General features: G+C 36.9%; 1 protein-coding gene across 3 annotated transcripts; it reads right to left on the bottom strand.

The window, feature by feature from the left end:
• Positions 1–316: 316 nt before the first annotated feature.
• On the bottom strand, positions 317–7911 carry LOC147515498 (uncharacterized). Of its 3 annotated transcripts, none has more exons than XR_015210597.1 (4): positions 7730–7911; positions 6115–7278; positions 1589–1798; positions 317–988 (listed from the first exon to the last, which is right to left on the bottom strand). XR_015210597.1 is itself a non-coding variant. In XM_086587861.1 (3 exons), the coding sequence occupies exon 2, from the start codon at positions 7207–7209 to the stop codon at positions 6127–6129; it is 1083 nt and encodes a 360-aa protein (XP_086443987.1). In that variant the 5' UTR covers positions 7210–7278; positions 7730–7903; the 3' UTR covers positions 1383–1798; positions 6115–6126. The 3 variants fall into 3 exon arrangements, 1 of the variants encoding a protein (XP_086443987.1); XR_015210598.1 differs by having other exon boundaries at positions 1672–1798; positions 7730–7865; XM_086587861.1 differs by lacking the exon at positions 317–988 and having other exon boundaries at positions 1383–1798; positions 7730–7903.
• Positions 7912–12838: the final 4927 nt, after the last annotated feature.

Raw genomic sequence — 12838 nt, 5'->3', positions numbered from 1 at the left:
CGTATACTATGAATTAACTTATACACTGTCTATATTAACTAATACATGAACGTGTACGTGCTTGATATATTACATGTATATATATTAGATAACGAATACGTACAATGCTAACTAACAATTGTGGTACATGTGGTATTTATTTTATATATGACGCATTACGTATAGTATAATATACATATGTTCGATTTAAAATATACACATACATATAATGTATGAGAATGTATTTAAAATTTTTAGATAACTTTCAAATATTATTATTGAATTTAGGACCATTACTTCTTATGAGAGGACAAAAATATCGATGATAAGTGTTATAGTCCCCGTAAACCAACTTTTATATCGGTTATATAACTAAAAATAATAATTTTAGCAATAAAAATGTATAACCCGATAAGGAACCGAAACCGGAACCGACTTATTTAATGGGTATGGGTCCGGGTTTTCAAAATATAAAAAAAACCCCAAAAGAACCGAACCCGATAAGAACCACTAAAAATAGACCCAGAACTGAAAACGGTAAGAACCGACCCAGAACCGACCCATGAACACCCCTAAGCACGGAGAATAGGAGAAGAAATACCACACAAAACATCCATAGTCATTCCTTGGGATCACAACAGCAGCAGCAGGTCCAGGATTTCCCAGTGTAGCTAAAACATCGTTTAATTTAATGAGGGTTTCCATTTTTGCAGGATACTGCCACTTCAATCTGTGTACTTAAGTAGCATTCTCCTTGGCTGAAACACAGCTCTGCGGGTTCTGGTCCATATTATTTAGCCCTGCTGTATACCATGCAATTCCCCTGTAATGTATGACACCACCCTGAATAACATCACTGTCAAATTCCTTTTTCCTAAACTTACCAAGTGTAACTTCCAATCAGTTCCCAAAACGATCTATAGGTAGCCCAACTACTAAGAATGTAGATCCATCCGAGCCAAATAGCTCTACCAAAAGGACAGACACTAATGGCGCGCACCTGAGTTTCCTGCACATATCCAAATAAATAGCGTTGTTTGGATCGACCTTGAGACCAAATTAACAAACACAATGAAAGATTGAAAAATAAAATAAGTAAACACCTTCACTTGCTTCTTTACCAAGCAACAAAAACAAAAACAGCTTTTGTTTTCGTATGAGTTGTATCCTCTTTTCTGTTCTTTATAACTACTTTTAGAATAGTCTGCGCTCACAATTCCTTTAATTTTTAATCTAAATATGCATTAGCTAATAATCTTTTCACCAAAAGACAGAAAACTACCTTTGAGTAAAGGAATGTAGTACCAAATACTAATTGATCAATGGTTCATGTATACGACTAGCCAAAGTTACGTCGAGGCATCAAACACCTGGCTCAAAAGTGGCATGATGAAGTACATACAGAAAGGTTAAAAAAAATTCATTCACTTGTAGAAAAGGGTTTTACACTTTTATCTAAGTGTGAATTTGGGCCTTAACATTTCACATATGTCAAACAATGCACAAATGATCCTCACCGATTTTCTAACAAACTTCATATATCGTGTCACCGGCAAGAATGCCAACAAGTATCTAAATATTTACTTCACAGAATTGAAAAATATGTAACCTGCAATTATCTTGTTCCCTTAGTTCGGCTAACAACAATCTGTAGTCATGCCCATTAATTGATCAAGACTGAGTACTTTTAACCTTATTCGACTTGCACATAGAAGATAGAACCTTGACTTCCCATACTTGTCACTTCCATCCTAGAACACTGCCACGCAGTGAGTCAGCAAGTGTGGGCGAAGCAGAGATGGACGAAGACGAGCAGTTCCTGAATAAGAAACGCATTTGTTATTGGTATTCTCTGAATGGTTGAATTGAACTCCACAACATGGTATTAAAATATCAATAACAGATATTTTTACTTAAATATGAATCAAAAGATGGGTTCGCTGCCACCCTATGAACTTGTTTGTGCGACCGAACTGACATTTGCCCTACCTTGTACAACACTTATAAAGTCACCTTGCAAAGAGACAAGCCCTTCTCTTTGTATATAACTGAATGTTGTCGAACATGCAGTAGGGCGATTTGGGGCCTGCTAACCGGTGCACGAGTGACACTATATCAAACACAACCTTCTGCACTTTTCACTAGGTTTGGCAGACTATAGAGTTCATCTTTTAAGGTTTGAGATCCAAGGATTCGAAGCAACTAATGGACACAGCGTGGCATTCTTATACAGATAAGGGGGAATCTGTGACCCATATGTTGTGATCATATCGTTTATATACTTTTGTAATCGAAGTGTAATTAATTACCAATAAGTGGCTATCTATTACCTCACATGAAGGTTCAAGACACAGTGCACATAGCAATTTCTTTATCAGATGTTTTCTGGCTGAAATACCTCTATTAAAGTAGAATGTTCGAGTCTTATGTTATGTAATTTGGCATGATTACACATCAAAGCTATATTAAAAGGGAGAAATATATTCAAAAACAAAGTGGCTATCATTTCAGGAGCTCCTGCACATTAAGCGCTTATTAACACAAGATATTTTTGAATCTTGATGCTGTATGCACTAATAAAAATTACCGAATTTAGTCTTCAGCCATTACTCAAAAGTCAAAACCACATCAAGCAGCAACACAGAACTTAAAAAATGTAAGCAATGTATTTATGAACAACCAGAAAAGCAGAATGGACAACCAGACAACTGCATTATTCATCAGATTCATAAGCAAAAATAAACAAAGTGAGGGCTCTTGGGTGCGAGAAAGAGTATTAAGATTATCTATTTGTCTGTCTAATCTTCCTCTTCCTTCCGTCTCTGTCTTAATCTCACAGTCTACGCCATACACAAAATTTCACAGCTGACGACAAAATTCGCCTTCTATTTCTGTCCTGTTCTGCTTCCCATCTGGCTTTTCCTCTCTCGCCAGTCTACCACTAGACATGGTACAATACTACATCAACCGACAACTTTAACTTGTATGTCCACTAGACATGGTACATACTACATTAACAGACAACTTTAACTTGTATGTATACCCAAAGAAAGCACAATTTTCTTTTTTTCACCAGCAAGTTTTAAACGAAGGAGGGGGAAGATGGGTGAGAGAGAGATGCCTCCACCACAGATGGTTTATCTGTATAGCACAGAAAAGCAGTCGAGCCAACCATAAAATGGACCCAACTTAACATCAGCGGATAGATTTATGAAACATTTTTTCTAAACTGTGGGGTTGGGATTGTCAACAAGTAAATTATCCCATATATGAGAGTACAGTACCAGGACAAGGATTGAAAATGGTTTTTCAATAGCCTATTCAAGATCCAACTTCTAAAACTGGAACCCATTGCCTCTCCTAACAAGATCCTCAAAGCATCATATAGTCATATGCATATAGAGTCTATAAAGTCTATCCGCAAAAATTGCTCGGCCATACTAAAGACCAAATCCATTCCCTGAAACGTATTTGCTGATGCTGAAGATCCAAACCCTTATCATCCTTTAATTTACTAGTACTACCCTGTTCTACCAAATGACATATTTACTATCATCCAATCAGATCACAAAAAGTACCTCACAAGCGTCTCGATCTTGTTAGCCACAGTCAATGAAACAATGAAGAATAAAAGTGATAGACCGGAATGCTAGCCAAACTACTCTCTGGGAAAGATGCCCTACTTTGAAATCTAGAAAGAAACTTTCTTCCTCCTTCACATCCAATCATGTGATTCTCCAACACCATATCCCCCACCTTGTTCTTGCAGTTCACAGAGAAGTAAACCCGAAGTTCACCCATTATGCAACCCATCGCTGCTTGAAGTACCTTCATGTTCCATACATTATACATGTCCTCGAGAAGTTACTTCTCAATTATCAAACACAATACCACTTCAAGCCAGAGTGACCCAACATTTAGCACAACTAATCTAAGCCAAGGATTCAACAGAAAAGCACATGGTACCATCTGCAAAAATTGAGCATTATACCAAAGGCCCCTTTTTGTTAGCTTTGAACTTAGATAAGCACCCACTGCTTTCTAGTGTATCCCACCTATCTAATGCCTCGCGTACAACTCTAAGAAGAGGAAACTGAGTGAATCCCTAGTTTGATCAAGTTGAAAAAAGGAAAAGGCTACACTTTCTTAGACACAGCAGAGATAGAAACATTAGGGAGACGGAACAGTTTCTGCAAGGGGAAGATACAAGACGGACGTACAATCAACATTTGTTATTTTGACCCCCTTATACCAGATGCAAGAGTTTGCTTAGCTCATGGATTTAATGACACTTATTTCACTTTGGGAGGAACTCTGAGTGTTAACTGTAATATTACAGTAAATTTCCCTGTATGGTTACGCTTCTCAAGTAAAAAACCTATATAACTATGTTAACCCTAAGGGTGTGATGAAATCACATCAGGCCAATTCCATACTTTCATAATTGGCATTCTTAACGTGCTATTCACATTACCGCTACAGAAAAAAAATTATGTTAATTGCACTCGTTAATAGAGCCAATTAGAAAACAATCAAAACATGTTATAGAGGAAATTTGACTTTCTGAGCTACTTTCCTTTCAGTTAACAATAGTTATCCACGGCACAACCCTAATAAATGTCAGAGTATTTCAGAACGTAGAGGAGGTCCATCTGACTTGGCTTTCGATGTACAAAAATAAATCTCATCATTCCCACCAAATGGTACACAGTAATCATACTGCCCAACAGATCTGCAGAACAATATTTGCAGATGACAACAGGAGGTCTAGCTTAATCAAGAACCACTTTGCATTCTATCGGAAAAAGTACCACTTTGCATAAGCTTGCCAAGTTACAGTTTCAAAACACCGAGTTAGTTGTTTGGCCAAAGCAACGTAAATGAGGAGGTATTTTGGGACTTGGGTCCATAGGAGAATTCCAGTACTTAACTCTTTCCGATACCTTATTAAATTTACCTAAACAAAACCTGATACCTTTTGTAGTTCCCAATCTCATAAGGAAACACCACCAAAAGATCCCACAAGAAAAAAAAAATAGATACAGTAATCTCACTCAAACAAGAAAGAGTAACGCATCATAGCCACTGTGATCTTTAGGTCACAACCAACCATACCCGATTGATTGTGCATCTTGGATAAATTTCCACATTTGTGAAGGTTGTGCACTTTGAAGCACCATAAAGGCGTGAAGTTGGTTATAGTCTATATAGGTATCAGTGGCTTCAGCATAGTCAGATTCAGTAAAAATGAGCCCAACCCTAGCCTTGAATACCCTTAAGACCACAACTTATCCTTTGTAGACAAAATGTGGTGTTAAATAGGATCTTATATTCACTATTTAGGATGCAGATAAAAATCCAACAAAAAAGAGGAAAAAAACCAAAAATGTCTATGTTGATATATTTTGGATCATCAAACATCTAAAACGACACAATCGTTGATATATCACAAATTTTCACATTGCATAAGCAACATCCTAAATTGGCTCTACTGTGCACAACAAGGTGGGCACTTGCTGAAAAGCTCAAAGCAATCTCTCAAGATTAATCTAAACTTATTTGACTCAAGCACGCATCAGGGATCATATTCATCAGTAAAATAATATTTGTGGACACTAAAAATAAAAATAAAAATAGAATCAACTTTAAACAATTAGAAACTAACATTAGAAAATAAATAAATAAATAGTACGCCTAGCCAGCCTAACTCGACAAATCGGTTTGTCTAAATCCGACTAATCGGCCCACCGTTTTGTGAACTGTGTTTCGGTCGAGGCGAGAAGGTTGGGCACCACCTAGACGGCCGCGTAGGCCGTCTTTTAAAACACTGGTCATTACTGCATACCCAAGTTCAAAAACAGCTTCCTAACTGATGGGTGACTAACTTCAGGTTCCTATCCAAGTACCCCTTTTGTGCTGTATTAAGGTGCATCATATATCATAAACACTAGAAGTCTGCAGTCTCAATTTAAGAAACCTATCTTTGGTGTTTTGAACGGGAATCGATACTGACTATACGGTTATTAAACAAAAAAAATAGGAAACAGCTACCAACGAAGATTCTTTTAAAAAGTAGTACTTCTTGGTATTACATCTAAACACATTAAAAAATAATTAGTTGGTTAAATTACTTACCCAGCTAATAACTTAAAGTAGCTCAGGGTGTACAGCTGAAGACTCGAGCATCCATAACCCACTGGGAACACCATCCATTTCCTCTCCTTTGGATTTGGAAGCTAGAACACGATGAGAGAAGCGCAACAGTTCTTTTTGTGAAAACTGTTGACTCTTTTCTTGCACTTGCCTCTGGAAGACAGCTTCGAATCCCTCTACTCTAACTAAGCCAACAACAATAGTGCAACCAGGTATATCCGATACCACTTCCACAATTTCATATTGGGTATGACTGTTCAAATCATGAAGTGTCCAATTAAGTTCCCAGTCTTTGAAAAGAGCCCAAATCTCACCCCTGTGGGGGAAAATATTGCACAAAGACGATCTTGGAGCCTTAGACGTAACTTTGTGAGAGAAAGCAGTAATTTTTACAATGGTTTTCGAATTCACCTCTTTAAAAATTCCACAAACCATGGGCAAGTTCTTGTCAACCACCCACTGCTTTTCCTCGTGTCCTGTGGGAAGAGGTTCCAGTAATGCAACTTCAATCTCTAATTCTTCAGGGATAATTCTGTGTATCCTTGCGTACAAACGAGGCATCCCATCAATGTTATCCGACAATGCCCATACAGAATACAACTCATATTTACTACAAGAATGGAAACGATGAGAATTATTAAAAGCAATAACATCAGTCTTTTCCTTGTTATTTTGCTCTTTATGCCCATCTTCTCCACCAGTTTTTCCAAGAACAGCGCGCACTGCCGGCTCAGCTTGCTTTAATAACCATTCCACTGTCTCAACCTCAGATGTGTGATCCAATTCTCTGTTCAGTTGATTAATTATGGACACACATGCAAGTGGTATTCGAAAGCGAGAAAGCCTACCAAACCTATCCTTAAATTCTTCATTACTAAGTCTCCTCTTCTGAGGACTACGTCGAGGCTTCTCTTTATCCTTCTCCTCCACATCGTTGTGAAAAGAAGATTGATTTGAACTGCCTGTTGCAATTGCTTGACAGTTCGTTCTACCCACTGAAGGTCGGAATTGAGAATTAGGGTTATGCCGCGACAAGCAAGAACTTCGGCGGGGGTTTCGCCTGCCAAACATTTCCATGAAACCTAGTCGCACTGGTACTAGTAGTATCCCGCACACGGTGAACACAGAACGAAGAAGAGAAAGTACCTGAAGAAAAACATAGCAATTGTACTTATAAGCATTGATGGAGCAACACTCAACATACACAAGCATGTACAACTACAAGGACAGCAACAAAGTGATAGTAGGTAACCCCTCATTAGCCTACATAATCAAGATAACATAGCATAAAAGAACATCTCCACCTGATTATTATAAGAGAGTGGAACGGAATTTGTGGGATATATGTATAAGTTCCAATAATATAACACTTTGTGTGAATGTGCACACAGTAACAACTTAAACATTTTTGTCTAAAACGAAATAGTCTATTTATGCCTCCCCATAATGCTCTATACCATTTTTGTTGTCACCCAAAAATCTTAACTAAACATTGTCTAAAGCTTACCTCATGCCAAAAACAGTAGTAATATATGAAGAGTCTCATTTTTTTCTTTCAAGAATTAAAATTTTCAATTCTTACAGAAATAAATGTTACCTAAAATCGGCACCGACAAAACATGAAACTGAAAATGATTCTTTTGGAGCCAAAACTTTTTCTCACTTCCAAAACACTTTCTCAACTCTCAATTACAAACCCATTTTCTGAATTTTTCTAAATTTTCGTTTTATAGGCAAAATAGAAAGTCCGGCTCTGTTTTCTAGAAGATTTGGAAAACAGAAAATGCCACCCCATCCCAATTAGTTGAAATTAGAGAATGGAAGGGTATACTAGTCCTTTAGGTCTACATTGTGAGCCCAAAAACACAAAAATTTATTTTGTTGCCTTCATAGTTCATATGGAATTGTTTGGTTGTCTCTTGTCTGCACGTAAAAGGGACAATTAAATTGAATCTCACTTACGAGGGACTAATATACACAATTAATGTATATTATACACGTGTCCAACATAGTTTATTACAAAATTATATCTGGACCTCAGCCAGCCAGGTCGCTCATATCAAGACCTCAGCCAGGTCACTCATATCAAGACCTCAGCCAGGTCATCACGCACATTGTGCCACCTAATTGCAATCAATTTTCATGATCAAGTGGAGTTGAACCGAAAACTAGGGCCTAGAAAGTTGTGATAGGCAGAAGGAGCAAACTAGCTCGGTTGCACTCTAAACGGGAGCTCGCAACAGCCATATGCACAAGTACAATTCGACTATGAGTTGAGCTCAATGTTCAATTTATATCCAAATTACCATTTATTTGTTCTAATTCCTTTTGGATATTAGTTCGATCTAGTGCAAGTCAATCAAGCTCCAAACTAGAGGCTAGCCACAACCATCTCCGAACTGGGGCTAGTCATTGTCATCTAAACAGGCCAATCAAGCTCTAAAATTGGGGTTAGCTATAGTCACGCCAATTCAAGGCTAGCTATATATCAACTGTGATCTCAAAATCAGAACGCTCTCTTGAGCTACAGTCTTCTCACTAATTGAGGACCTATACTTCTAGGATCAATTCAATGCATAAATCATAATGCTCTCTTGAGCTACAATCTTTTCTAATTGATTGAGGACCTCTTTAGGATCAATTTAGTGCAGAAATCAGAACACTCTCTTAAGCTACAATTTTCTCACTAATTGAGGACTTATACCTCTAGGACCAATTCAGTACAGAAATTAGAACGCTCTATTGAGCTACAATATTCTCACTAATTGATGACCTATACTCCTAGAATCAATTCAGTGTAGAAATCATAATACTCTCTTGAGCTACAATCTTCTCACTAATTGATGACTTATACTCCTAGGATCAATTTAGTGTAGAAATCAGAACACTCTTGTGAGCTACAATCTTCTAACTAATTAAGGATATATACCTCTATGATCAATTCTGTACAAAAATCAGATCGAATGCTCTCTTGAGCTATAATCTTCTCGGTAATTGATGACTTATACTTTTAGGATCAATTCAGTGTAGAAATCAGAACGCTCACGTGAGCTACAATCTTCTCACTAATTGATGACCTATACCTCTAGGATCAATTCAGTATAGAAATCAGAATGCTCTCTTGAGCTACAATCTTCTCACTAATTGGTGACCTATACTTTTATGATCAATTTAGTGTAGAAATCATAATGCTCACTCAAGCTAAAATCTTCTAACTAATTGAGGACCTATACTTCTAGGATCAATTCCATACAGAAATTCGAATCAGAATGTTCTCTTGAGCTACAATCTTCTAACTAATTGAGGATATAAACTTTTAGGATCAATTTAGTACTTGTCAAAGCATTATCACTTGCATCATTCAGTTATTACCTTGTGTGCTTTCCACATTTGAAATTAATCTCTCATCAGATTATCCTACAAAATAGGAATGACATAACGAGAGGGAGCTATGTGCGGGACTAATATACACAGTATAACCAATATATATTATATACGTATCCAACACAGCTTATCATAGAATTATATCTGGACCTCAGCCAGGTCACTCATATTAAGACCTCAGCTAGGTCGCTCATATCAAGATCTCAGCCAAGTCGCTCATATCAGGACCTCAGCTAGGTCACTCATATCAAGACCTCAGCCAGGTCAACTGCAACCAGGTCTCTTATATCAAGACCTTAGCCAGGTTACTCATATCAAGACCTCAGCTAGGTCAACCTCAACCAGGTCGCTTATATCAAGACCTCAGCCAGGTCGCTTATATCAAGACCTCAGCTAGGTCTCGTAATGCTCAGAGAAGGAAAGGCAGTTGATCAACTCCCAAATATGTGTTTTATTATCCTTACATTACTGCATTACAACCCTTCTTACGCATAATGAAAAGACAACTCAAAGCTTTTATTGCATTTTTTAGGTTACAGAGTAATTCAGACCATTTATCATAAAAGCTATGTCTTAGCACCAAAAGGAGCCTTATTTACGCTTATTATGAAGACTCGAAGCTGCTATGAAAAATTGTTGAAAATGTCAAAGTCAAAGGTCAAGGACTCAAAACCAAATAGCTAAAATTCAAGTCCTTAACTCAGAAGACCAGAGATAGATGTCTATGATACAAAATAAGGCTTTTTCTAAAACCTATCTTGATCAAGAAGAAATCAAAAAGCAAAAGGAAAAAAGCAAAAAGCAAACTTGGTGAGGTGTCTCAAATGTAATGAGAGAGGGCAAATCAGTCTTTTGTAAAAGTAGGAAGTATAATAACTAAAAAGTAGGATGAGAGAATGCACCTAGACTTATTTTAGTGTCATGTAGGATTTTATTTTTAAGTCATTTTACATTCAAGTTATTTACTTTTTATTCTTCATTTTCAATCTAGTTATTTCTTCAAGTTTTTGTACTTTATTCAATCAAAGTATTTCTTTCAATTTTGTTCTTCATTTCAATCAAGTCATTTCTTTCAATGTTTGTGCTTTCAATCAATCTTTCAATCAACTAGTCTTTTCTAATGTTCTTCAATATACAACTAGAGTTAGCAAAACAAGTCCTAAAGCTAAGAAACGTACCTTTTCTCCTTCAAGACTCCTTTTCATCCAAGTTCTAAACAATTTATAGTGAACCTCATTCAATATCTTTTGAAGACTCCCATAACTAAAACTTCAAATGGCACCGCCATCATGGATTGAAGGAACAAAGATGTTTGGTTGAGCATCTAAGGAGGGAAACATCACTCTCACCCTTTCATTTTTTGTTTTTCTAATTTTCGTTGATATATTTCATTATTTTTCATTACTGATCTACTGTTTTCCAAATCCAGGTTCGAGAACCACATGTTGGAGAAAAGTTGAAGCTGCTGCTGGAAGACGAACGGACTTGGTTGGAACCGATCGGGCGACCACCCAGCCACCTTAGCACAGTGGTGTCTCATTTTTTTAAAAGTTCATTCATTTTCAGTGTGCAGTTATACTGTGAAACTCAGATTTTGTAATATAATAGTATAAATTCGTGAACTTTGTTGTAATGGATAGAGATAAAAAGAAAAAAAAAATGGAAAAAATAGAAAAAAATGAGTTTTTGATTAGTTATTTTGATTGATGTGAATGGAACACTTGGTTGAAGTTGTGCAACTTACCAAGAGTTAAAGTTTCATTGCCTTGCGAAGTTCAAGTGTGTGAGGCGAGTCGTGAATCATACGTTCGCGCACTTTCAATCAACATGGTAATCAATACTCTAATTATGTTTAACTCTAGTTAATCTAGATAATATATCTAAACAAGTTAATCTATTAGATTAGTTTTACTATTAGTTTACTTTTATGTTTTGGGCCCTTGAAGGCAAACTTGTTTAATTATTAAAAACCCGGATTGTGGACTTTTTAAGTGGACTTTTTTTGTAACCTAAAACAGGGAACGCTCGAACGGTTAGGCCTGATTCTCAGATCACGCGCCAACCAACATCGCCTTTTCATTAAGTAGCGTGCAAGCATGGCTTGAGAGGTAAATTCTAAACCTCTTCGAAGCCCATGTAAGAGGATACCTTGTGTGTTAAAGCATGCTTACATGATTATTTGAATTTTAATTTCCGCACTGCATTTTAAATTCACGCATAAGGCTGAACCCGAGCCACATAACAACCATTGAGAAGTCATTCCCTAATGTAGATAAATCGGACGTTGCTTGATTCTTGAAGTACTAGATCAAACAAACAAATTAAAATCAGTCAACTAGAGCCTAAAGTAGTCACGCTCCTCTAGAAAATGACAAAAATATAGCCACGAGGATTTATAGTAATCAGTTACCATATTCCGGTGGACCAACTACCTTCCTCACTCCCCTCCCCCAGATTCATCGTGAGTGAGATTCTTGGTAGCACACCACTAGGTGAAGTGATTGCTTACTTTTTCTGAGCCGTGTAGTAGATCCATCCTAGTCTCGCGCCCAATTGTTCCTTTGAATAGGGTATAGTAATCTATTGACCAAACAAATATTTTCAAAAATCCAAAAAAATGAATTTCTACTATTTTAGCATCATCATTGATTGAGCATTCATGTCTTATCTATATGTATCACAATCGTCATGGAATTACAATGCAAATCCAGAACCTTGTTCTTTTTGCAGTAGTCCTTATCACTGGTTATATCATTGCCCATCCTATATCGAATTCGAGTCTACTATAGGAAATCCTTACGATTACGAACCTCAATTTTCAAATTTCCATAGTACCCAATACACTTTAGAGTTTTCTAGTCATGCTGACTATTCATGAAATTCCACCACAAATAGTCAACCACCATTCATGTATCCATATGGTTAGTTAGAGTGCAGTTTCACCCAAAGCCCATTACCATTCACATCACTATCCATATCAAATTCATATTCCACTACACCATCCATCACAAACCAACTTTACCAGGAAATGGCCAAACAAACAATACTAACTCAGCAAATAGCAACTACCTTATGTTCTCTCCAATTCGATTCAAAATATACCATATTTGAGACTAATATTCTTCCCACCAGTCTAGAACCCAACCGAAAAGAGAGACAAGGTGTTACTATAACAAAACCAATCGCTAAAGCCTATTCTAATACTCATGACCGATTAAATCCCCATCAACCTCCACCTGACTATCATGAGAATTCCAAATCTTATGATGATGATTATATGCCCGAAGTCACAATTTCTCTCACATGCCTTAATGCATCACCA

This window comes from Coptis chinensis, chromosome 2, assembly GCF_015680905.1.
Source record: "Coptis chinensis isolate HL-2020 chromosome 2, ASM1568090v1, whole genome shotgun sequence".
Lineage (NCBI taxonomy): Eukaryota > Viridiplantae > Streptophyta > Magnoliopsida > Ranunculales > Ranunculaceae > Coptis > Coptis chinensis.
The sequence above is the reverse complement of the archived record's forward strand: the minus strand, read 5'-3'. Positions and strand labels throughout refer to the sequence as shown.

Coding starts and splice junctions, on each gene's coding strand:
- LOC147515498 (XM_086587861.1), bottom strand. CDS start 7,209: ATGGAAATGTTTGGCAGGCGAAACCCCCGCCGAAGTTCTTGCTTGTCG.